The sequence below is a fragment of the Poecilia mexicana genome, unplaced genomic scaffold (assembly GCF_051168715.1).
Source record: "Poecilia mexicana isolate PSO_F unplaced genomic scaffold, ASM5116871v1 scaffold_10, whole genome shotgun sequence".
NCBI lineage: Eukaryota > Metazoa > Chordata > Actinopteri > Cyprinodontiformes > Poeciliidae > Poecilia > Poecilia mexicana.
The window spans coordinates 5,953,275-5,979,402 of NW_028263379.1; the positions used below are offsets into that span (position 1 = coordinate 5,953,275).

At 37.3% G+C, this 26,128-nt stretch overlaps 1 protein-coding gene across 1 annotated transcript; it reads left to right on the top strand.

The window, feature by feature from the left end:
• Positions 1-9,514: 9,514 nt before the first annotated feature.
• Positions 9,515-26,074, top strand: aga (aspartylglucosaminidase). Its single transcript, XM_014981998.2, has 9 exons — positions 9,515-9,809; positions 13,035-13,188; positions 14,105-14,217; positions 15,493-15,605; positions 17,760-17,868; positions 18,292-18,367; positions 20,081-20,188; positions 22,894-23,027; positions 25,870-26,074. The coding sequence occupies exons 1-9, from the start codon at positions 9,701-9,703 to the stop codon at positions 25,968-25,970; spliced, it is 1,017 nt and encodes a 338-aa protein (XP_014837484.2). The 5' UTR covers positions 9,515-9,700; the 3' UTR covers positions 25,971-26,074.
• Positions 26,075-26,128: the final 54 nt, after the last annotated feature.

Here is a 26,128-nt window from a genome sequence, read left to right on the forward strand (position 1 = left end):
GCTCCTGTATCAGTTCCCCAATATTAATATAAGCCAAAGGCTCAATGAGAGGTGCAATAAGATTCTTTTATGTAATAGACAAATCACTACTGCATAATTGTAAGTTGGTGCTTAGCCTCCTTCACTCTCAGATCCCTAAACTCCAGTCATCTAATTACCAAATGAAGAATACCGGCGTATAATTTAAGATAAGATGCTGTGTGAAAACTTCAGAGGTTTGAAAGAGAAAAGATTATGCAGTAGATAGGATGAAAGCAAAGTTAGATTATAAAACAATATTCCAAGCGTTGAGCATCTTAAAATTCTGTTCAGTCCGAAAAAAATGCTGCACAACCACAAAAGTACCAGACAAAAATGTAGGACAACTATTAGTCTTTCAGTCTGCAAATCTGGCCCTTATGAAATCTGAAAGCCATTGTGGAAAGAATATTGATCACCAATCATGTTGGGGACACTGCAAATATGATGGTGTTCTGGTCAAAAGAGACAAAAATTGATGCAATGTGTGGAGGAAGACTAACACAGCAGCAGCAGATTAATTATGTTAAAATGACCCCATCAAAGTCCAAATTAAATTCAATCTGGAAAGACTCAGACGAAGAAAAAGGAACAATTAAAAGATTTAATGACAGCAATGAATAACAGTTCTTTGGAGCTCGGGACCCGGCAGCTGATCTGAGCTGAGATTTGATGTGAACTCGATGAACATCCCGATAACCGATTAGGGATGCTCTCCCCCAGGGCCCGACACTGGTGGTGGAGGTCTGGAAAGGTTGCCATCCTGGAGAGCCGAAGGATGTGGGTGGAGAAGGGGCGGTGGTGGGTTGAACGCAGCTGGGAAGCGGCTGACGGCTTCGGTGTGGATCCTTTTATGCAGAACTTGATTGATGATTGGACACGCCGGGTGAGGACCAGAGCTGAGGGCGGAGTTGAGCATAACGCCGATGGGCGAACGGAGGTGATGGAGTCTTCCAGGTTGAATTTTCGCTATTAGCTACATATCTGTGGATAAGCAGCTCCTTATTCAGTGAACCCCTAATATTACCAGGGATTAAGGTTGACAACCACTTGTGAATAGTTGAAATCCACAAATAAGACCCCCTGTTAAAATGATCATAACTGCCCATTTCACCACCCCAAACACCAAATACCTTAATGTGCATTGACATGTGCCAACTCAGTACTACTGAAGTCAACATACACAGTCTTCCTTATCTCCACTTATGGGAGTACAACCAATCAGCAGCAAGGAAAGTTTATTGTGTTCCTGAATTGACTGCAAATGCCAGCCAATAATGTGTCAAGTATCTTTGACACAATAGTTGGTCCAAAATAGCTCAAACACTGACCAGCCAGACCAACTTAAAAGTTTGCACAGAACAAGATACAACTACAGTAACTATCATGCTTAATGTGACCATGACAATAGGAACATTTCCATCCTTCAAAAGAAATCTTGACCGACTTCCAAGTGGGTTGTATTTAAAAATAAAGCCAAATGCATCAGTAGATTTAACACTGCAGAATAATGACAATTTTATGAGTCAAGGGTTAGTTTCCTGTCATCTGGAAAAAAGTAAAACTGTAAAGACATTAAACTGGTACACCCAGATTAATTTTTAAAATATAAATATTTCAAAGCAATTAACTGTAATCAATTCCAAAAAAGCAAAAAATAATTAATAAAGCATGACAAGGAAATAACATGACAGAGTGGCTCCAAAATATTATTTACCTTTTTCCCAGCTAATTAGGATTTCTTGGCTATGTTTCCAAAGGAAAACACCGATAGACCAGTTGCCTTTTTTTCTCCGTCTTTGTAACTTCATGAAAGAGGAAACCTAACTTTTCAGGTATTGACGTTTTCTACTGATGTTAGCTGACAGACTTAACTTGACTGTTCTCTGAAGACAGATCTGTTCCAAGCCTGTGCCAGACCATGAGGTTTTTCTATATTCCCTTCTTGGGTCTGACAGCTGGTATTGGATCTTATAGTTGGCATTTTACCCCATTAACAGGCTTTGAAAAAGTCAAGTTGTGTTTTAACATACCTGTCAAAGCCTTCAGAACTTTGGCAACTGGGTTACAATGGCAGGTGTCTGGACTAACCTTCAAACAATCCAACTCCAAAACCAAGAACATATATTAGCAACATATATTAAAAAAGTTATTCATGCTGAGGAATTGGTTTTGTTCATTTAGAGTTGTCTATGTAAATGGCTGAAGGGAAACCAATTCTTGTTTTTACGGAAAGGTTCTTTTTGTTAAGCCACAATGAATAATTAGAAAGGCTTATTTTACAATAAATAATTGTTAAATATTTTCACCATGATATTCATCCCAGTTCAGCTCATCTGCCTTTGGAAGTTCTGTAACTTTGAAAGTTTGCTTTTCCATACGTTTGACAGTTTATGGGTGTTTTCACACCTGAATATCTGGTAGACTCTTGGAATTGGGGCCAAAATCGCCACAATTTGTTAAATTTTCAGTTGGTAGAGTTCACTTTCTCTTTGCTCTGTCAAACAAACCAAACCCTTTGAGCAACCTATTCAGCCACTCGCCTGTGGTGGCACTGAACCAAGAACCACTGAAGGAGACACTGAATGCAACTCCTCTCTTTGCAAATTGTAAAGAAAAATAGATTTTAGTGGTTGTAGGATTATTCTTTGGTCTTTGGCAAATGACACAATTTCTCCCACTGGTGCTAGACCCACTCATTTGTTTTGGTGTATTTACCCAGGATGCCCTAGTCGGCTTCCTATGTTTGAAGCAGCCTGCGGTCTGCTTGGCGTCCACACATCCATCTAAACTGCACTAGAATTCACTTAAACACAACCAAGATCTAGGATTGTAGGTGGACCAGGTTTTGCTTTTTTGGTCTACATCAGAGTTCAATTGTGCATTCACATCTAAAAAAATGAACTGGACTTTCTAGGCAAACGGACTGGAGTTAGATTACAGCGGGCTCTGCAGGGCTGGTGTGAATGTACTCTATCACACTGATCCTGAAATCCAGGCCTCAAATGTCCTGCCACTTTAAGATACGTCTCTGGTCCAGCGCACCAGGATGTAGGTTTTGTAGCATTGAAAAGTTACCAATGTAAAAAAAAAAAAAAAAAATCAATGTCCAGTTTCGTGCAGTGATGCTGGTGTAGAAAAATGCTATAACCCGTTTTCTGCCCAGACATTTGTCAGTGTTGCCGTTTAGACAGCAGGTACTGTCCATCAGGGATTATACAAAGTGCTTTCCGTTCTCTACTTCCACCTGCTTTCTGTTCAGGTACCTTTACAGTCACCTACACCAACACTGTCACTACCCACAGAGACTTCTGTCTGATTTTAAAAAACAACTTGAGAGGACATTGTGATTGATGAAGTTATTATTAACAAGTTTCTTTTATGTGCTGGTCTTTAATTTGGATCAATAACACAGGTGAAAGCAATACTCTCTGTTCCTCTCATCCATTTTTTCTCCATCAGATACCTGTCAAATCACACTACGACTTCCTATTGTTAAAGAAAAACCAATGAATAAAATATTAGTGAAAATTGTATTTTTATATATATGAATAATGTAAGAGGGTACATGCTGTTAGCGTCCACGTCTCAAGGTTAGACTATATTGTTAGTTTCCCCACCATGGCTCAGGCTTTGTTCTTGTTTGGTACAAAATCAGAGAATCCAATTCTATCAAGTTTTTTTGTTCTAAGGGACACTTTGCCTCATCTGCCAGGATATGTTATTCCTGGAACTTGAAAGAAAATCCCAGCATGAAATATGTAATGTCAAGGCAGTGCCATATGGCATCATTTGGAGAGTAAGCCAAACTTTTCACCTCAGCCTGTTTCCTTCTCTCTGTCACAATCAGCTGCCTCCTACTGGGAGCTAAATTGAAGCAGATGAAAAATAAGGACCAATGAAAAGAAATTTGGGATATATGCTCAAGTGACTCGACAAATAACTAATAACTTTATGCCAAAATTTTTCCTCAAAGGAAACTTTGTTTGATGAGCATCTTTTCTGAAAAATCCACATCATCAAGGTTTGACCTTTCTTTTTTTTTTTTCTTTTTTTTTTTGTCTCAATCGGTACTGAGTATGAGGGAGAATAAACACATTTTCCTACTTGATTCTGCATAGAAAGGAAGGAAAGATGATTGTTTGGCCTCAACTTTTTATGTCTTGTAAGCAAGACAAAAACATTGATAGCTAAGTAGAGTGCAAGGACTTGGGAGAGCAGTGCCCGTCTGTCTGAAGCAGGTCTCCCAGTATTCAGTTTAACTAAGTCAGTAAAAATCTCTCTTCACCATGGTAACCAACTGTTGTGTACCAGCCTGTGGGTGGCGGTCTCCACTCCTTCCATTATTTCATGGGGATTTTAAATCAGGCATTCACTGGAGACCTGAACTGGATCCCCTGTTTTGTGGATTTCAGTTGTCAGCACTAGAGATGCAAGTTATCATGAATGAGTTAATCTAAAGTTGATTGAGCTTATGCATCGACTAACGACTAAATAGTAAGCAGGTATTTTCTTAAAAATATTAGTTTTCTTTTCTATCAAGAGGGTTGACAAATAATTTTTTCATAACATGCAAAATTTTAAAAAAGCAGCACACCATGATATTTTAATTATTTATAAAGGATGATCTTTATGATTTCTATGGAGAAGGGTTTCTTCTCCATAGAAAATCTTCCACCATCCTCCAAACACCATTAAAAACCATCGTTAGGTCCCTCAAAACCCAAAATAACCCTTCTTTGCGGTGACTGATGCAACAACTGAAAACCTGTAAATGTGTGTACAACCATAGTATTTAAATCTGATGAGAACCTCCTGACTGTAAAGGCCTAGTTGGTTCTGTGGGTTCAAATACTTCCTGCTAAGTGTTGCTCCCTACAACCAGGCGAGTTAGTTATTTTATTGGTCAGCTATTGAAATTTACTCAGTGAAAAGCTTCCACTCTCCATCAGCTATGCTGTAATTAAATTGTAGGCTACCATTTTATTGAAAATACTAATAAGAAATGACTCTTTTGCCCTTTCAGAGTCAGAAACATGTGGCCCTGAAATGACAAATGAGTTACATCTAAATGGACATGAAAAAAAAAGTGCTTTATCGATCCCAGAGGGGAAATTATTTTTCCTCTCATGTTAATAGAATGTGGTATTTACTAAATTATGAAAGAAAAAGCAAACACTCAGAGCATATGGAAAGGCATGTCATTGGTTTTATCTATAGAGTTGCTGGCAGATATAGTCGCTGCAAAGCGTTGCATCAGTGGGCAGGAATGACCTTTTGTACCAGATCTTGTTGCAGAAAAAAGGCTCACAGTGAAGCCACTTCATTGTTTAATCAGTATGCTGTAGAGGGTGTGTACTGCAGTGTATCAAGCTGAACATCTTCTGTAACTATTTTCTTTCAAAGCTTTAAGTCTTCAAACACCATCTCCTACACATCATTTCTCTCAGTTTAAGTTTCCTCTTGTCTCTGGTTTTATGTTATAGCACCAATAAATGACTGAAAGGACAAATGCACCATCTATCACAAGCTGAGATGTGAAATCTCCTCTTTTTTGTAGAAAACGTAGTTATTCCTTTCCAGACCTTTCCTGATCAGTAGGTGAACAATCATGTATCCAACGTTCTCTAACTTCAGAGCTTTGAGAAATATTCACAACTTTTCATCAACAACCAAACATAATCCATTTTACTAAACTGTAAAACAATAGGCTAACACAAAGTGCTACAGAAAGGAAAATATGGGTTGCAAAATTTAAACAGATAATTATCTGAAAAATGTGGTGATAAAATCAGAGGCTCCAACTTTTGTTGAGCAATACCTTAACAATAATAATGCATGTTTACATTATCCTTTTAGATTTATCTTTTTTAGAAAACAAGCCAACTGCGAACCTACCAAGACATGGACGTCCACCCAAACTGAGCCAGAGCCTCAGGGCTTTCTGCACAAATGTAAGTCATAAACTCAACATAGCTGGACTTTATGGAAGAGGAAACTAGATACTAACTGTTGAAAAAAAAACTGTAAGAAGCTCCAGTTCAAAGTTTGACGTAATCTATGCAGGAGACACAACAAACATGTGGAAGAAGGTCTGCTGGTCTGCTTTATGTGTGGAAGTAACACTGCATATCATCTTGAAAAACATCACTATGGCAACATGTAGTAGTACAAACATCATGCTTTGGGATCAGCAGTGACACAGAAGCTGGTCAGAGTTAAAAGGAAGGAGAGTGAAATGCAGGGCAATACTGGGTGAAAACCTTTTAGAGGGTCTGAGGTTGAATATGACAAGGACAACAACCCTAAATATTCAGTCAGAACTACAATCAAGTTATTTAAATGAATTAAATTGGTCTAGTCAAAGTCTCCAGACCTGAATCCAACACAGAACCTGTGGCAAAACTTAAAAGTAGAAGAGGACAGACCCTCTTGGTGTATTACAACTAAGCTTTCAAATTTTCAAAAAGCAAAAAATGTTAACAGTTTCGCTTTCTGAGCAAATCTGCTGAAGCCATACCAAACAAGACTTGTAGATGAAATTGTGGTAAAATTCACAAAGAACAAGCAAGTTTTGATTTGTAAAGTCATTTTCCTTTGACTTAAAAAACACCAGATAAAATGCATTGAAAAAGTTTCAGATGCATGAATACAACTACAAAACACTGTGATCTTTGCAGATATACTCTGAAAGTCCAATCTCTTTTCACTATCTAGATTATTTACGCATTGGTCACAAGTATTTCTGCAGAAATTAAAGCTCTTATTTGTGCTGATGACAGAACTGTGAGTTCACCTGAAAGTTTGAGCTGTAGAGGGTAAAGAGAAGTGCTGAGTTTCAGGTTCCCTGCGGTGCAGCCGTTCTACCAACCACCTCCTCAAACACAACTCTTCTTTCTTACGAACTGTGATCTGTCTGTCAGTTAGTCAATAATCCAAGCAGTTGTGGGGGCAACCACCTTTATTTTCTGGAGTTTCTCACATACTGGTAGTGAACGCTGAATTGTGTTAAAAGCACTGGGGAAATCAAAAAAACATTATCCTCTCAGTGTTGCATGCTTTGTCCAGAGGGTAGTGTGCTCACTGAAGAAGGCAGAGAAGTGCTCATACTGACGCTCAGTAAAGAAAATAAAGCCAAGCAAAATAATATAGAATAATATAAGATAGCTGGGATCATAACACCGCTTCCATGAGTTGGAGAATGGCAGTAACCATCGTGATGGAGAAGGGAACATCTGGACTCATCAGACCAAATGACCCAGTGCACTTCTTCAGAGTCCAATCATTAAGCTGTCTGGGCAGCCTTTTTAACCCTTACTATGGACAAAGACAATCTCCCAGAACCCCAAATTACTGCTGATTTTCCTTTATTCGTTTAAGTGTTTGCCAATGATGGTAATTCTAAAGTTTCTTTCACTTTTTTATCAGTCTCCTTTAAGCTTTCAGTCACGCAATGCAGCCTAGAACCAAATGTTAGTATCTTTCATAATATCCTGAACTGTTTTTCCTTTTCTTTCTTAGAAGACCAGAAAAGTAAAATATAATTCTGAATCAGAACGGCATTGATCTATAATTTATTTTGCTGTCTAATTATTCCCATCCATAGATCCAATGTGCGGTGCACAATTCACTAAAAAACATTCATGGAGTGTAATGCAGGAGACAGCAAAATTAGTTACCAACCTTACATTTTACACAACAACAAATTAGGAAAATTAAGGACAACAAATGGGTTTTAGGTAAATGAAAGCAGTGTATGCATTGTCGTGTACTTTAAAAAACGATAAAGTTCCAGACAAACCACATTTCATGGTGAATCAAAACTACTGATACTGATGTTTCGATTAATCAAATTATCAGAAAAATTCAAGGCACTTTACAAATAAGTCATTTGCATATAATGGAAAGTCTATTATGTTGTAAATTCAGTTCAAGTCTATTCATTTCAGTTTCATGCAGTACAATACAGCACAATCAGTCAGTAGATCAATTGGTCAGTTACTTAGTACTTGAGTTGCCTTTTTGGTAAATACCTTGTGATTCTTACTTGATTAAAAAGATGTTAAAGTTGTGCTGCTCTTACTGGAGCACAGTTTTTGGTTGCTCCACTGCATGTGAGCTGCAAAATAAGTTACATTAGAACTGCAGGTCAATTTCATGAGGTCAGAGTCAGTGTGAGACAAAACAGTTTGTTTTTCAGATGCTCTGGTTCAGCAATAGTACTTAACTAGAGAGTAATAATTAGTACTGCTTATGTGTGGAAGTATGCAACAATTTATTGTGTAAAATGATACACTTTTGAATTTTGTTACAACCTAAAACCCCACAATGTTTTTGTAGATTTATCTGCAAAAATATGATCCCATAAAATGATGCACATCCAAAAGAGGTGGTATAGATTTAGACAGGCACTTTATCAACTATGAAAGGATCCTAAGGACAACCGTAAGAAATGATATACATTCATAATACAAATTCTGAATATGATTCCAGCTACAAACAGAGCAGGAAAAAATCTCTGAAAATGATGTGAGCAATAGCCAACAAGGGCCGCTTATTCAGCTTGCTGACATTTGCCAAGCACAAACAAACCATCCAACATCTACAAAAGCACATGCAGCAAATACTTACCTTGGTTTCCTTCCGTCTCCAATGTAAATTAAACCCTTGAGAGGAGTCACGGAGATCCCAATCTGGCAGCTGCACAGCAAGGTTTCACTTTGCACCTTTTAAGTGGTCAGCTTGGAGCATGCTGGTGTAAATAATGAGCGTGCCCTCTGAAGCAAGTCAAAAGGATGTGCACCTATATAAAAAAAGTGGATACCATTTGTCGAGTAAGTTAATATGAGAGCAGGTCTGTGTCCAACTACAGCAAAATTTTACAAATGTTACAAGTGTTGAGTTTAAGGGTCAACAATTCCCTTAAACTCTGGATCGCTGGAAAAAAAGAGATTTTTTCCAGAGGTACTCTTGGAAACGTTAGGAGTTCTGCTTTAAATACACCTGTAGATGTAAATTTTGCCTTATTTAAACTCTCTATCTTTGCATATATGGTTAAAAACTAACTAAAAACAAATATTAATAGCAAATTAGAAATATGTGTAAATTTAAGTATTTTCCTAGGGCAATTGGATGCAGAATATTATTACAGCTTTGATCTTCCTTAATTCATTAATTCCAGTAATAATATAATGGTAACTTCTGCAGATATTGGCATATTAAGTCAGGTATGTTTATATCCGAGTATTAATTTGGAACTGGTGTAGGATCAGCTTCTTGAAGGACTGTCCATGGGATAGAAATATCCTTTTCCTTTTTATTGTACCGCTGTGGGGAAATTCAGGAAATGCAGGATAGAGTCTGTTTTTATAACTGTGCAACAATGCGAAAGTGTTCCCCTTACATTTTTTAACCCAGGCCGTCTTCTATCTAATTTTGTAAGTCTACTAAACGCGTGTTGAAGAAAGATGTAATGTCCCTTTAATGCCGACCCCGCCCACTCAGCATGTGACACAACAAGGAAGTCTAAGTGCAATATCCTGACAACTACAAGAGAAGTAGCTGTCTTTGAAGCGACTTTTCTTTGAAATCTCCTCTTTATTTTTAGTTTGCTGTCAGGTGACATCTTGACACCTGACAGCTTCATGTTTTAGTGTCTATAAGTGAACAGAACAGAGCAAAAATGTTTTTATCACTCCATTTTTTATTTTTAATGCTGTATTTTCGGCTTGGACATACCTCGTTACCGCTTGTCATCAACACGTGGCCATTTAAGAGTGCAACGGCTGCAGGTAGGTCACTATCCCCTCTCGTGTGTGTTTACATGTTCACTAAACAGATTTGAAAAGGAGGGGTCCGCACCATTTATATGCCGCTGCATGTAGCGGCGCGGCAAGTGACGTGGGTGGAGTTTAAACTCAAATCCCTTTACATAAGAATATGGTCCTCATTGGTTTCGAAACGATACGTCAGTGCATCCACCTAATTATGAGTAGCAAATTTACTTTGAAAACTTAGTAGGATTATATTTTCTAACTGAGATTTCCTAATAAAAGAAACACAAATGCTTATGTAAAACAAATTTGTTTTATACCCAACAATATTAATTTTAGTTTTAAAAATGGCGATTGAGATAAAAGTTATTTGTTTAAAATAAGATTAAACAATGAAACACGGATTTACCCTCCCTGATTAATTGAAGTTATAGTTATAATTGAATTTTCTGCAACAATATTATTTAATAATAGAATTTAAAAGAAATATTCTTGGTAACAATTTAGTAACACTTCTGCCTAGTTGGACAAAAAGTCCTTATGGAATGAGTAAAATCACTCAATCTGCTGAATCATGCTGCAAATAACTCAATATATGACACAGTAATTATTATTTGTTTTTATTAATCTGTTTTATTTGAACTGCATACATTTTCTTTTGTGTTCACGTGAGATATACTCCTCCTTCACAGCTTGTAATTAGCCCTGCTGACGGCTGCTGGAAAAGAAGCACACCCATTCTTTTAGTTTGTGCTCACTCATGTGACAATATGTCAATCCAGGACATTTTTTTAAATGTAGAAATGTTTTTGAATTCTTTTGACAAAAATATTCTTTATGTGTTTGAGTAGAAAATGCTGCATTTTTACCTTGTTTGGTTTGATTCTCCTTTAGTCTTAAAAATCCAGTTTGCTCAGCAGTTGGATGTTTAGATCAGCTTGTAACTGATCTAAACAACCAGATTGTAATATTTACTGCTGTTGTAAAATATTGAATAATTACATTTATATATTGTTTTAATTTCAAACAACCTTCTTAATTTTCATATTAAGATGGTTAATATGAAAATTAATATAGACTTTTGTTGCCTTACAGATATAATCTTCAACCATTGTGATATCTGATTATCTGAGTGATTAGATTAGATTCATCTCTGTTAATTATAATAGGTTAAAATGTCACCTTTTCCTGTGAGAAATTATGAACAAGGACATTTCTGTGAATATTCAAAATCCCTTACTATTCATTAGCAAAAGTAATATGTTTTTAACTTACCTCTTGCGGACTAAATGATTAAAAAACTAGGAGCTATAATGAAAAATGCAAATGTTGCAGCTCTGAAAATATTTGTGTTGTCACATCTTAGCTGCAAACTTATTAATACCTGAGAAATGAATCCCTTGGACTAATTTTCAACCATGAAAGCAGAAAAACGAGTGTGTGTGTGTGTCCCTGCAGAGTGTATGTGTGGTTAAGTTCAGGCCCTGGCCGATTCATAACCGCTACTTTCACGTTTCTCTACTCACACCATTAATTTTTTTTTTCTTGTATACTTGTGACTCAGCTAGAGGTTATCCGTATGAAAGACCAGCCGAGTCTTAGATGAGGGTATGAAATAGACTGAACCCACAAGGCTTCATAGCTGCCGCCAGCAGGCCTGCCCTCACTCTGTTTGATTTCCTTCAGGGTGATACATTGGACATGTTCAAATTGAAACTGAAAATATTTCGCCGTCGCTTGTGACTTATCCATCAAGTCGATTTCCGGTGGGTGCACAGCTCAGCGCCAAAAATGATAGAAACGGTATTCAAAACATCTTAAGCATCAGCTCAGGGCCGTCAATGATTTAAGTTCAGCTGAGAGTCTCGCTCTTGGATAGACGGATGCCCGTTAATACATCAGGTGTCTGTCAGCTCTTTCTTTTTTTCATGCAGAGGAAATGAAATTGAAAAATACACCCGTGAATATTTTGTGGGAAATATTTAACAATGCAAGCCGCAACCATTAATTTACCCCAGCAACTGTTTTCCATTGGGGGATTACAGTAACAGGCATCAGTGGGATCATCTCCACTTCTATTCTGCTTGTTTTTGTAAAAGAGAGGAAAAAAACATAATTTAGGTTTGGACTGAAAAGAAAATAAAGCCGAACTAACCAGAGCATTTAATGGGAAGATGATGGCTGTAGCATCAGTTGGTGTGTTGATCCCTCAGGGGCTCTTAGGGGATCAGTGACCAAATGCTTGTGAGCCCCCCTGTTTAGCAGGAAGCCGTCGCATTGGTCATCTCGGAGATCATGCAAAACTGACTCGTTTTGGCTCAGCACAGATTTGTGTTTTTGCCAAATGCGGCTTTTTTTTCACCAACTTTTCCACATTTAGTCTTGTTACAAAAACAAAGTTTGCTGTGCTTTGGAGGGATTTCATGTGACAGACCAACACAAGGCTGTGCAGAAATGTAAAATGGAAGAAAATTATAAATAATCTTCTTTTGTTTTTACAAATAATAGTCTAAAGTCTGGAGTTCATCTCTATTCAGCCCCCTTTGCTCTGAAACCCATAAATAAATGCCTGTGCAACCAATTCATGGATCCATTTTGTAAGGTTATACAACAATATTTCCTATTTTGAGTTTTTCATGAAGAACTGTGCAGTCTGCAGACAAAAAATAGAAGAATTACCAAATGCAGTCTTGCCAAGACAAGAAGGGCAATAATCATAGAAAAAGCAAAAGGCCCATGATGGCTCTGGAGGAGCTGCAGAGATCTGCCACCTCAGCAAATCTAGTGACAAGAATCAGTTGCAAAGAGGCCAGAAGATGTTCTGCTCAGAGGACCTGAGAGGCAGAAAAAAGAAACCTGGTGCCTGCACATTACCCAAAATACACCATCCCCACCACCAGACATGGAGGTGGCAGCAGCATTCTGTGGGGTCACTTTTCATAAGCAGGTACAGGGAAGCTGAACAAGCATGGGAAGTTGAAGTTTGTTCTTATTATTATTTCCAACTTGGTGTGAAGTACACCGGAGTCTGTGGTTATAAAATTATTCTAGATTCCTAAAACGGCAAATATTTTCTATTATTGACCTAAAATCTGCTACTTTCCATTGGTTTATAATATTTAATTTTAATGCTGGTTGGGTAAGTTTTATCTCACTGACCTGCAGAGTGTTATTCTCATGCCATTTGTGGCATCTGAAACATATTTCTGACCCTGCATCCTGATTGGTTGTCTTTCTGTGTAGCGTGGCATGCCCTGCAGTCCGGCGGCTCCGTGTTGGACGCCGTGGAGGAGGGCTGCGCCCGCTGTGAAGTGGACCAGTGTGATGGCACTGTGGGCTTTGGTGGCAGCCCTGATGAGACTGGAGAAACCACACTGGATGCCATGATCATGAACGGGTAATGGGTGGACACCGTGCTTTTACACAAAGAAAAAATTAGAATTTATACAGTAAATGAAGTCGGCATTATAAGCAGGAAATGTTTTTCTTATATGGTTATTATTTATAACTATCTACCATTTTCACTGGAAACAGAACCAAGTGAAAGCAGCTTGTTTTAAGTCATATATATTTAAATTGACAGAAAAAAATGATGTGAAGAGTTTTAAAATTAGAACGTGTGTTTACATGATTCACATCTTAAAATTGCTCATCAGTCACATGCGGCTATCAACATATTTCTTTTCATTTATTTACTTATTTTACAATTTGTGCTGCTTATTTCCATGTATCTTTAACATTTCCACACTTAACTGGCTGACCTTTCCTTCAAGCCTTCTGCAGGGAAGTACTAATTAAGAGTCTCATTATGATCTGAAAGCGTTCCAGTTATTAGGTCCTTAAATACTAACATTTACAGTCTCAGAAGTTATAATGAGAAGTAAATGTCAGCTTACAACAAAGGACAAGTAGCAAGCTGTTTACTCTTTCTGTAGTGAATGCCCCCTGAAATTTTACCCTTTTTTGTTTCTCAGTTATGACTATGTTGTGCAGGGATATTTTCCTTTACACGATTCAATATACATGGAGAAGAAATTTAATAAACACCAGCAGACACATTGTGCATTCATAAGAGCAGGAATCTAGACAAACACCTGCCTGATGATCCAGTAGAGCAGTCAACAGATAAATACTATATCTGTAAGAAAAAAACTGTGCGCACTCTTGAGATTGAAACTGTTTTTTAATGTTAAATATGATCTTTGTAATCTTCCCCAACACTGATTTATAATGGAGATATATTGCTCACAGATGGTATTTGGCTGCAGTCAACCAACAGGAATGTCTCCTGTATGTGTGTGCTTTCTGAGTAGTAACTCGATGGAGGTGGGAGCAGTGGCAGACCTGAGGAGAATCAAAAATGCTATTGGAGTCGCCAGAGCCGTGATGGAGAGCACTGAACATACGATGCTAGTGGGAGAGTCAGGTATGTGGGGATTGCTGTTCATACACCCTGGGTGATACAGCAAGGAATAATGGACTCATTTATTTGAACAACACACAGAATGTAAATTGCATTTCTAACATAACGGCCTGTTTTAGTATAATTCTATAGAGTCTAAAAGGAACCGCTTTCAGCATCTGTGGACTCTCGAATCTGCATTAATGATCTCAATTAGAACCCAAACCTTTTAGACACAGCATAGGCTTTTAAATGAAATGACAATCATTAGGAGTAAGTGAAAAACACATGGGTCATATAGTCCCCTGAGCCTGAAGAGCATAATTGCGCACTAGTCGTACAAAAAAAAAACCCTGTTCAAGAGCTCCCTTTATGCTGTGGACGAGGAGAGAGGGATGAACAGAAACTGAAGCTTTTTATCCCAGCATGATGTACCGTTCTGTTCAAAATGTTAGCAGTCAAGCATCACAAATCAGCTTACTAGCAGCAGGAAAAATAAGTGCCAGACATCTCAATGTTTTTAACTGGAAATATGTTTCTAATATTTAAATTTAGATGGAATTCCAGATGTTTTTAAAAACCCAAGACAATCAGGAAAACTCCCTGTAAAGTCCCGTTGTTGACCAAATGACTCTGTGGAGACACTAAACATTCAGTTTGAGGTAAAACCAGGAGATCTTAAGAACCTGTAGAATGTAGTCCAGTCATTATGGGCTGTTCACCTGTTCATAGATGTAGGAGATGTTTGACTCCATGCAGTCCAGATATGAAGCAGCTGTCAAAAGCAGTGCTCATGTAACTAAATGTTAGTTCAGGGATTCACAGGAAAACTCAATCTCAAACACTTTTCAGTTTATACAGGAAGTGTTTGAGTTTGTAAAGAAAATTGCAGATGCAATTTTTTAAACAATCTATAATTCCTTTTTCCTTTAGAACATTTTTCTTCGTTTTTTTGTAACAGAACAAACTTTGTTCTCAACATCTGCACATCTTTATATGGAGCTTTACTCACTACTATTATGAACATGATTAAATCTAGGAGATTTAATAATTTCTGTTGTATGTCATGATATCCTTCTGATGACCAATTCATCATATTTGCTACGCAATTCCTCCCAAAGTTAAATGATGAAAATCTTTCAAAGCAGCAGCTCTTTAAAACCAGATAAACCGATGCTGAAATGAACTAAAATTGCTTGCAGTCCCTTCTTTGTCTGTGAACCTTTTCTAAGTCCTAACCTGAGGTCAACGTGGTCTCCTATGTGCAACTTGACCCAAGTGTTTCCTCTCTCTTCGTAGCCTCTGTGTTTGCTGAAAACATGGGCTTTGTTGCAGAAGACCTGACTACCAACGAATCTTTGAATGTTTTCTCACAGTGGCTGAAGGGCAACTGCCAACCTAATTATCGAAAGGTAAGTGCATGTGTGTGAGGCTGTTTCTTTCCTCGCTTGTGTCTGCCACGGGCGCACTGCTTCCAAAAGATTGATTTCAAAAGGGAAAATTGACAGGCATACTAAAGTAGCTCAGAAAAAAAAAGTCAGCTTTTGTGGTAAAGGTGATGCCCTACAGCAACGAGCTGTTGCTTCTCTTCAAAAGACTCCTCTTCATTTCCACAACAATGTCACAACATCTATAGAATCAGGGAGGCGTTATGTATCCAGAGATCATCCACTGATCCATTGATCAAATTCTCTCTATTCATACTTTTAGGAGCAGAACTTATGGCTCTGAAGTTCCTGGAGCTATTATTGAAAATATCTGCAGTGCAGAAAAACTCAGACTGAGTGGATAGGAATGTTGGAAGTTGGGTTAAAAATGTAACAAATCAATTACTCTAAAATGATGCGTCTTTATATATATAATTAATTAGAAGACTTGAATACAAAAGAAAGCCTTCCAGCAGACCAACCACCCTAAACATACAGCCAAAGATGCAATGGGGAGGTTTAGTTGAAAGGGAGGTTTATGTTAGAATGGCCTAGTCAAAGTCCTGATCTAAAGCAATCTGAAAATCTATGGAAAAGAAGACAGAGCAAAACCCTCAGTCTCTGATTTACTCAACTTAAACCTTACCCATATCTGATGCCTTCTGAGGCGAACCGAATGCTTTATGTCAGGAATCTTCAGTATAAAATTACAGGAGGATGGTGTTTTTGAAAAAAATATGGATCAATATGGCAAATCCAAACAGGGAATACATCCTAAAGAAGAGGAGCAGTTAAGGTTGTGGAATAGGAAAAGATTACCTGTTGGGTTTAAAGTCTTCATTTGTTACATCGTGGTTCTTTAATACAACTGAAAACAGCTTTTCTGAAAATGGACTCAAAGATTTTGATTCTTTTTAAAAACTTTTGCTGTCGGCTGATTTATGCTTCTGATGAATTATTTGTACAGCTGTTGAGATTTATAAATGTTTAGTTTGTTTTCTTGCTTTGTTTTGCGAATCAGCTAAGATGGGCAGTATGTTCCGAGTTCATCACAGCTCTGCTTGTCAGTTTGATTTTCAGGTGGAAACGTCACCTTCACTATCCTGACATTCCTAAACCACATTCTGAGCAACAATCAACCAATTAAGTACAGATTACAGATTGGGTTCAGATTATCTCCTTCCAGTCTGACTGAACTGACGTTATTTGGAAAAAGAAGACGTCTGTACAGCAGCACCTTAAAGGCTGCAGCTGGAATAGCAGCCAAATGTGGTTGAATAGAGAAGCAAACCATCTTAAAACAGTTTTGGTGGTAAATGTAAGTCAAAATCGATTTTAAGTACTAGAATACAATAGAAAATGATGATAAAAAAATGACAAGATGTGCATGTATATTTGTGCATAGAAAAACAACAGACTATTGCAAGAAGGGAAAAAACTGCAAATATCCACGGATGTTTGGGTTTGTTGTGATCAGTGATGGATATAAAGTCTAATAGCTGGAATGAAGGATCTGTGAAAACACTCTTTTGTGCAGATAGGATGCACTGAAGGAGGATTCAGTTCTGCTACAACTTCACACACAGGGTGGTAGATATTGTCCAACAGAGATACTAGAATACTAATATTATATTGCAGTATAACATAATAATTCTTATTATATCAATAAAGGAGCCACTTGAATCTCAAAAGAATGATGCAGAAGTTGTCCTTGATTTTCACTGATATTAAAAGTGGATGTTTTTAGTTTTTATCAGAATAAAACTTCTACTTTAACTGGGTAGAAAAACTGATCACACTACTCTGCAGCTTAAACTGAGATGCTCAAACCACTCCAAGCTCTCAGGTAATCACACCTGAAATGATACCTAAAGTCACTCTTAATGAACATGGAGATACTTCATTTATGACTTTTTTCTTTGTTAGTTGTCAGATTTTATACCTGCAAAACCATCTCCACTGAAAATCTGCTAATTACATTTTAGCTCTGAAACCATCTCCACTGAAAATCTGCTGATTTTTTATTTTTTTTAACTGCTTAAAATTTGGGGTACTTGGGTCGTGTTTTGCTGCGGTGAATCTGTCCCAGGACGAAAGACATGATGGAAGAAATGATCTCTGTTCATCATCTGTCAACAGAACGTCAGTCCAGATCCGTCAACGTCGTGTGGACCCTACGGACCAAAGGCAGCGCAAACACAGTGTAATGGAGAGCGGCAGGTTAATATACACTCCCATGACACCATAGGTAGGTGTTGCTGAGCCCCAGACTCAGCTTTCTACTTTCTATGGTTCAATACTTGTGTTCTGTATCGGTTCAGACATGAAGGAATGCTCATTATCCTTTTTCCTCTAAGTGTGTATTCAGGGAACCACTACTCAGCAAACAGAATCTGTTTCAGCACCATTTCATAATAAAACTTTATATTAATTTAACTATAAGTTTATTATATGCTACAAGTCTGTGACTTGATGCAATCTGCTGGGTTTCTTTAGATGTAAACTTTTGAATAATAACTAATTTGAACAGTAAGCTGAGTTTAATGCACTGTTTGATTATCAGTTGGAACGTATGTTTGATTGGATTGAAACAACTTTATGCTGTGAATTGGTTCTTTACAAATAAACTGAATTGACTTAGCTTGCATTTGTTTTTTTTTCTTTGCACCAGGGATGATTGCCGTGGATAAAGACGGTCACATGGCTGCTGGAACGTCGACTAATGGACTGTCGCACAAGGTTCCAGGGTGTGTAGATTTCTTTTCACTGATGTTCTAAAATTTCAATGTTCTGAGTATATTTTCTTCCATATGGGCTGATTTTTCCTCTTTAATCTCTTCAATAGACACAGACTCACACTTCACCTAATGGAGACTACCGATCTTTAAACCTCTCTTGGCCTTCCTGTAGAATCATTATAAAGTTTCTTACAACATTGATCTGAAATGGATAATGCTTCTCGGGGTGACAGAGTGTTTTTTTAGCAATTGATCTTGTCTCAGGAATGTTTATGAATTGGATTCCGAGTTTTTGCCTAATAGCTCTTTGGCGATGACCAAGAAAATACTTTCCTGCCTGTCAAAGAGAGTCTGGCTCCTCTCATGCTAAATACTGAGAGTTGTGTGTTTGCCCAGCTCTGTATTTATTTGCAGGGAGCCGCTGTGAGAATTTTAAAATCATGCCTGCAGACTTTTACTGTCTGATTACTGCTCAGTTTTTGAACAGGAAAAATGGAGCAAGTTTGAATTTTGAGCTCGAAGACATTATGAACAAATAACAGCAAGTCATCACTCAGTGCTTGGCAATAAACACAATCAGCTCTGTTTACATTGTCAAGAGGTGCTGAAATTTTAATAAGTCACAAAATGTGATTTTATCAAGTAAAGAGCAAGAGAAAAATATTAGAGATGGATTTTGTTCCAAAGAGCTTCAATAAGTACAATGGGTGTTCTTAGTGTAATGTAGAGGTGGGCGATATGGACTGATAATTTTATGACAATATTTAGACTTTTGTTCTCAGATTTCCATGATGTAGAATGGAAATCTGAAATCATCTGACTTAATCCTGCTCTGTATGGCTGTGATGGCAATAGAAGTGATGATAAAAAGCAGTTTATTCATTTGAATTTTTTAGGTAACTGTATCTAAAATCAGTCCCATTTTGGATATTTCAGTTGCTGAACTTCAGATCCAAACACTTCACATAATTACTTCATTCTGAATGTTTCTCAAACCCTTCAGAGTCCATGTTTACATTTATCATTCGTGCAACTTATGTCAATATCTTCCCTTTTATGTCCATTGAAGCTAAAAAAATTAGTTTGAAGGATTCTGCATAAACTTCAAGTATCTGGCAACCTTCTGGAAACGAGTGAAGTTGTTCTTTTAAAGCCACGTTTGGTTCGTTTCTCTGATCTGCTGTGAAAACATGCTGCTGGAACACCGCTTTGGAGGACTGCGAACAGGCTGTATTTTTGAATGTAAAATCCTCCTTCAAAGGCATTTTCTCTTCAATTGCAAACTAATAACATTATATTTTATCTTCGTAATGGACTGCCTTAAATCAAGCATGAAATATTTACTTAGAACTTGAGTTTTCACATTGGTAGATGAGTCTTTTATAATCTGACAAAATCAATAGAAACAAGCTGCTTCTCAGTATGAAATGAACAAATGTTTGCATCAGGTATAAAAGCTTTAGGATGGTGTAGTTTCTCACTATTGTGGCATAAATACTTAGCTGAAGGACACAGGATAATATCTACTTAAAAGCTGATTGCACTAACTGAGAAATACTTTAACTAATTAATAAGGTCAAGTGTTTAATTCTGAAAATGTTAAGTTCTGGAAACAAATAAATGTTGGGTTCTAACAAGTGAGAAATAAACATCCACTTCTGTGTATTTTGTTGTGTAGGACTTGTTAATATTTAGATGTTGTTACTGTGTGTTGTGCTGCAGCCGCGTTGGGGACTCCCCCATCATCGGAGCAGGAGCCTACGCAGACAGCTCAGCTGGTGCTGCCGCCGCCACTGGAGACGGAGACATCATGATGCGTTTCCTGCCCAGGTGATTTTTTTCTGTTTCCCAGTGATAAAACGTGAAAACGGCATCACAGACACTTTCATGATCATATCCTTCATGTTTTCCACCTGTGAATTCAGCTCTGAGTCGATTCTTGAGAACCCTTATGGGGTATGTCTGTCAGCTTTGCACATGTTCCCTGTTGGTTTCTTTTGTGGACTTTGAGTAGGCCATTCTAACATAAAAGCATGCCTTGATCTGAACCTCTCAGTTCTTGTTAAACCGTGAATATCTATCGCAGTTTCAAGTCCTTTTAGCATCTAAACACTTTTTTTTGGGATAAAAGAATCACCACAGCAAGATGCTGCCACCACTTTGTTGACCTATGAGGACGGTGTGATCTAGATTCTAGAACTGTGTCGCTCATGGTGGCAGTATGTTGGAGTAGCTCTGCAATGTTAACTCTGCTTTGTTCTTTTTCTAAATTAACTTGCATTATTTTTTTGGTGAGGCTTTGCAATATTTAGAAAATGATTCCCTCTGGTTTAGGATAGTGTGCAGCTATTAAACTTATCAAAGATCGAACCATCTCTTCCATCAATCTTAATGGATAAACATCATAACCCTGACTTCGTCTTTCTGCCCAGCATTCTAACTGTAGAGCCAGACAGAGATTTAAAGAGGAGCAACAAAAGCAAATGTGGTGGATTATCAGAGCTTGCCTACTACTGATTGCGTTATGTTACTGTGGAATATCGTCTCTGCTGCATGTTGAGCTGTTATGTCCACACTTCAGAGACGGTCTTCAGTCAGAGGCCCTTCAGATTAGTTGCAAGACTGACTGCTACAGAGGATCAATCCAGCCCACAGCATCACCATCCCAACGAGTCTCTGAAGATACTTAACATTTAATTTTCCCTTGGGATAAGAAAAGTATTTTATGGATTGAAGATGTTATTGTTAATTTTCTTCCACATTTTATTTTAGAGGTATTAGATCAAAGGACATTGAATACAAATTCAAGCCACACTTTTCAGTTTTTTATTAGCAAAATGTCCACTTCAAAATCGAGCACTACTGTGTGTTGGTGTATCACATAAGATAAAAAAGGGGGTATGAATACCTCTACCAGTCAGATCAATGTATCTAATAGTTGACTTGAAAGTCCAAAGTCTTAATGTAGGGAAGAAGGGATACATCTTTAGTGTAACGTCTAAAATAGTCTGTCTGCTGTGTATTCAGATGGTTTCCAGCTATTTAAATTTACACACAGCTGATCTGTCTTCATCATGATGGCTGGATCCATCTCATGGTTCTGAAGTTTGATTTTTATTCTTCAACCGTTAAAAACACAACTGTAATGTAGTTTTCTGTTTGCTTCACCTCAGCGGCAACAAATGCTCAAAGAATATCAACATTAGTGATGTGTTGGTTTTAAACGCTCAGCTGCTACTGTCACCCCTCGAACACCAGACACATAAATAGTATGAGAAGAAAAAAAGAGGCTTGGCTACGTTGCCCCAAAACTGTCATCGGCACATTTCTGAACAGAAGTGGGATTTTACCTTTTTTTTTTATTTCTTTATGCTATAGCTTTTATTTATGTCAGCCCAGTTTGGTGAACACATCTGAGGGCTGTCTGTTTAAATGATTGTTGTTTTTTTTCATCTACCTTCTGGAATAGCTGCTTATTAACAGACTGAGATGTGTTTATGTAAGCCACATTTCTCCTCCTAATGGTGTAATTGGAGGCCAACCTGCTAACCATTATCCATATTTTTATAACCATCCCTGATGTGTATACTGAGGAGAAACAGCCTCTAGTTTTAGACTTTAATGACATAATGCACTGCTCTAAAGGAAGAAAAGGTATCTGGTTTTCTGGTATCTAACATGAAACAAAGGACATCTTGATGTATGTTCAGAAGGATCCACAAGGGAACAGGATTTATAAATAGTACTTTGAGAAAGCCTTGGTTTTTAATATTTTCAGCTCAAACAAATTCAAAAACAAAAATAACTGGACCAAAATCAAACTATTTTTAACATTATTTCATGAAAAAGAAGAAAACTGTCCAAACCAAGCATGTGAAAAAGTAATTGCTCCGCTGTCTTTTACATCTCTGGAGGAATTCTGGCCCACAGTGTTTGTAGAAAACTTCAGTCACATTGGAGACATTTTAAAATGAATGACCTGTTTAAAGTTGTTCCACATCACCTCAATTGAATTTAAGCCTAGACTTAGACTAGGCCACTTTCAAACCCTCCTTTTTTTCTGTCCCTCTAAGATGTGAATTTTCTGGTGAGCAATTCTATTTTCAGTGATGGCCAGGCATTTGATTAATAAATTAATCTTTTAAAAACAGTGTTTCATATTTACTTGGATTATCTTTGCTTGATACTAACAGTTGAATCTGAAACATTTAAACAGAAGTAATGTAATGTGTAAGGGGACATTGTAGGTGTACCACCAGTACTGGAAATGTCTAATGTAATGAAATGAAACTCTTCGTTTTATCACTCTGACCTCAGGCTAACAGGGTTAACAACATTTGGTATTTAACCGTCCAGCAAACATAACTTAAAAGCAGAGGAAACTCACTGATTTACCGTTTCTTGATGCTTATTTTCTGTGCTCATTTCCAGACCACATTATTATTCTGAAGGCATCTTTAGCATGATCCTGGTCTGTGACCCTCTGCAGCCTTGTTAGCTTTGCTCATGTCTTCTCCATGTCATGCTGCCAACAGCTACTTGGCTGTGGAGCTGATGAGGAACGGGGCCGATCCCTCAGCAGCCTGCAAGTCGGCCATCTCCAGAATCAAGAGGCATTACTCAGACTTCTTTGGAGCCATAATCTGCGCTAACACAACAGGCCATTATGGTGAGTGTACGGGTTCACAAATGGACTCTTTTTCCAAAGTTAATGACGCATACCCGCTGGGATGAAGGGGGGAGAAAACTAAATACAATGGATTGAATTTCACCTAATAGTGCTATGATGTTAATATCCAACTTTTTTCACAAGACAACCCTGCATGAAAGAAGCCTAAAAAGTTCATTTCCAGGCTTTGATATTGACATCTTCTCCATGTATCTTTAGTCCAGAGCCAGAACATTTTTAAAGGAATAACAGCCTGACACAAACATTGCTCTTTTTTCTGTAGTTTAATTTATGAAAATTCACCCCCCGCCATAAAAAACAAAACACTTGACAGCAGACAGATATTCGTCTTTGTTTGACAGGAATGTTTGATCCACTGACATGCAGTGAGGTTCATGACCTGTGATGCAACGATTCCTCTGGAATCAGACGTACAGATTAAATAAAACCCCAAACTGAAGCTTATATTTCAATTTTGACCTCAGTTGAAACATTTAAATATGCTTTCATTAATTCCATACTGTTCACCAATATCATAGCTTATATAAGCTCAAAATTTACGTATTATTTTGGTTGACCTCCCCTTTCTTAAAAAATAAAATAAAAATCAAAAATCATGTGTGATCTTATCTTTATTTGTATATAAGGCCCATGTGTCTATCCTCTCCATCATCTGTTTGAAAATCTTCCTTGCTTGCCTTCAGTTTTTAAACGATGACTGCTTCCTTCTATGTTTTTCCGATTGTTCTCAGTTCTTTCAATGCATAAAAGAAAAGCGATTGCTGCCCATTTTGCCTCTGGAGCTCAACACTGCCCCCTATCAGCGCTGCTTTCTGCCTCACCCTAAGAATTTTCACTGCACATTTGTGGCTGATTAGAAAGATTCAATGTCACATTTATAAAATATATTCAACAGATTGTGTAACTTCCGGTACATTTTGAATGAAACGTGCTAAGTGATATAAAAAGACAGCAAGATGTACCAACTGCCTGCTTCATTGACCATAATAATTTTTAAATTATACACAAAACTGATTTACAGGGCAGTGAAGTGGCAAACTGATTTTCCACTTATATTTGCCTCCTCTGACTTAGCTTTAGTTTTTTTAACAGCTGTGTGATGTGAGATATGAACCAGTCAACTGTCAGGATTCCTACATATTTGCATGCAGACACCAACACAAACTTTGAACCATTACGAGTCCCGATGGACAGATTTTGATAAGGGAAGTGTCTTTTATTTATTTCTTTTTTCACCATTCAAAACTAGTATAAAATTGAACAAAGTCTATTGGTCACTTTTAAACAATAGACTTTGTTTAAAATTGAACAATGGACTTAATTTATTGAGTGTATTGAACAATCCAAGTGTAGTTGGAGCAGATCTGGTGCCAATGTCAGCATAAGAACACAAAGATCCAAGATCTAATCTGTTAAATTGAAACACCCGCTCTTTCTATTTTGTGGCCATAAAAAATGAGAAGTACAGAATTTTTAATAATGAAAACATAAAATCACCAAGAAAAAGCAACTAAATCGACCCGTTTCTAGCACCATAATGTGGATGAGGAAAGTGGAAACTTCACCCAGTGACGTCTGAGACCGAGATCCAAAAAATAAACTAACACTTTTTTAACAATCCTCATCTAAACACTGGTGGACAGAGAAAAAGCGACTCCTGGTTACGAGTGGGATTTATCACAGTGTTTATTGTGATGGTGAAAATTTTTTACAAACTTAGGTTTAAATAGAATTTTAAATATGAATACTCCAAAAACAGTCTGAATTGTTATTTTACCATTTTCTTCATTGTTTATCATGAAAATATTAATAAATATTATTCAATTATTAAAGTTAGTGAAGCCTGTTTCAACTGAGTGTTATTTAGGATAACTATTTGTTTGTGGGGTCATAATTACTGCAGTTACCTAAAAAAAACTAAGCAAAGAAGTAATCAATACTTTTTAAATTATTATTACAACAGCACTACAAAATAGTGTAATCAGATTTTAATTACATATGACTCACCCCTTTTCCCAATTAGGCGCCTTTGAAAGAACTGATTCATCTTTCTACAGATTTTGTTTGTCATTGTTTTTATTTTAAACAAAGAAGAAAAAAATACAGAATAAAACAGAATACCAAACCTAAATTTCAACAACTCAGTTCTGAAAACTAAACTTTTTTTTCCCATTACTGATTTCTGATGAGAACATTAAACAGATCTCAAGATTTTAAAACCATCCCCCCCATGAATCTAAGTTCATATTTTTCAAAGACATTAATGTGAACACAGCAGCAAAACATTGCATTATAAGCAGTGTTCACATCATGTGCTTAGGATTATAATGGCACAGCTGATGAGTGAATTTTCTATTTGATGTTTTAGAAAAATACTTTTTTTAAACAGAGGTCCTGCACTAGTTACATCGATTCATGTTTTCTCTAAAGGTTACTGGATCTGAGACATACATCAAAGTATCTCCTGCTTTTAGGTTTGTCATCCATTGTTCCTCCAAGAGCTCCCCAAATCTGTCCAGCCCTCAAAATTTTGTTCTCATGGCAACGGTGGCAAACTTTGAAACCCACACATCTTTTAGCTTTCCTTCTTTAATGCAGGTCTTAACCCTCGTTCAGCTTCAAATAACACATTGTCTCTGATATTTACAGTATATACACAATAACAAGAAAGAAGCTGCAGGATTAATAAGTATCTGAAACGCAGGTAGAGAAAGGTCTCAACATGCATTACACAGGAATGTAGGAAAAAAACATTAAATCAGATTGAGTCATAATGAGTATTAAGTATTTTTGTCTAACAGGTGTGTTTCTGTTTCCTCAGGTGCGGCGTGTAATAGAGTCCCCAGCCTCACAGAGTTCCACTACATGGTGGCCGACTCCGAGTCAGACACAGCAGTCCTAAAATCTGTGCCTTGCTTTTAAAAAAACTCTGAATATCTCTGGATTACAAGGTGAATCTTTATTCTGAGGATTTCGTTTAATAAAACAAGTATAAAAACACACTAATAAAAAAATGACAAAATAAATGGAAGTATATTAGTTTTTATTGGGTCATAATCTGAGGATGGACCATAATCAGA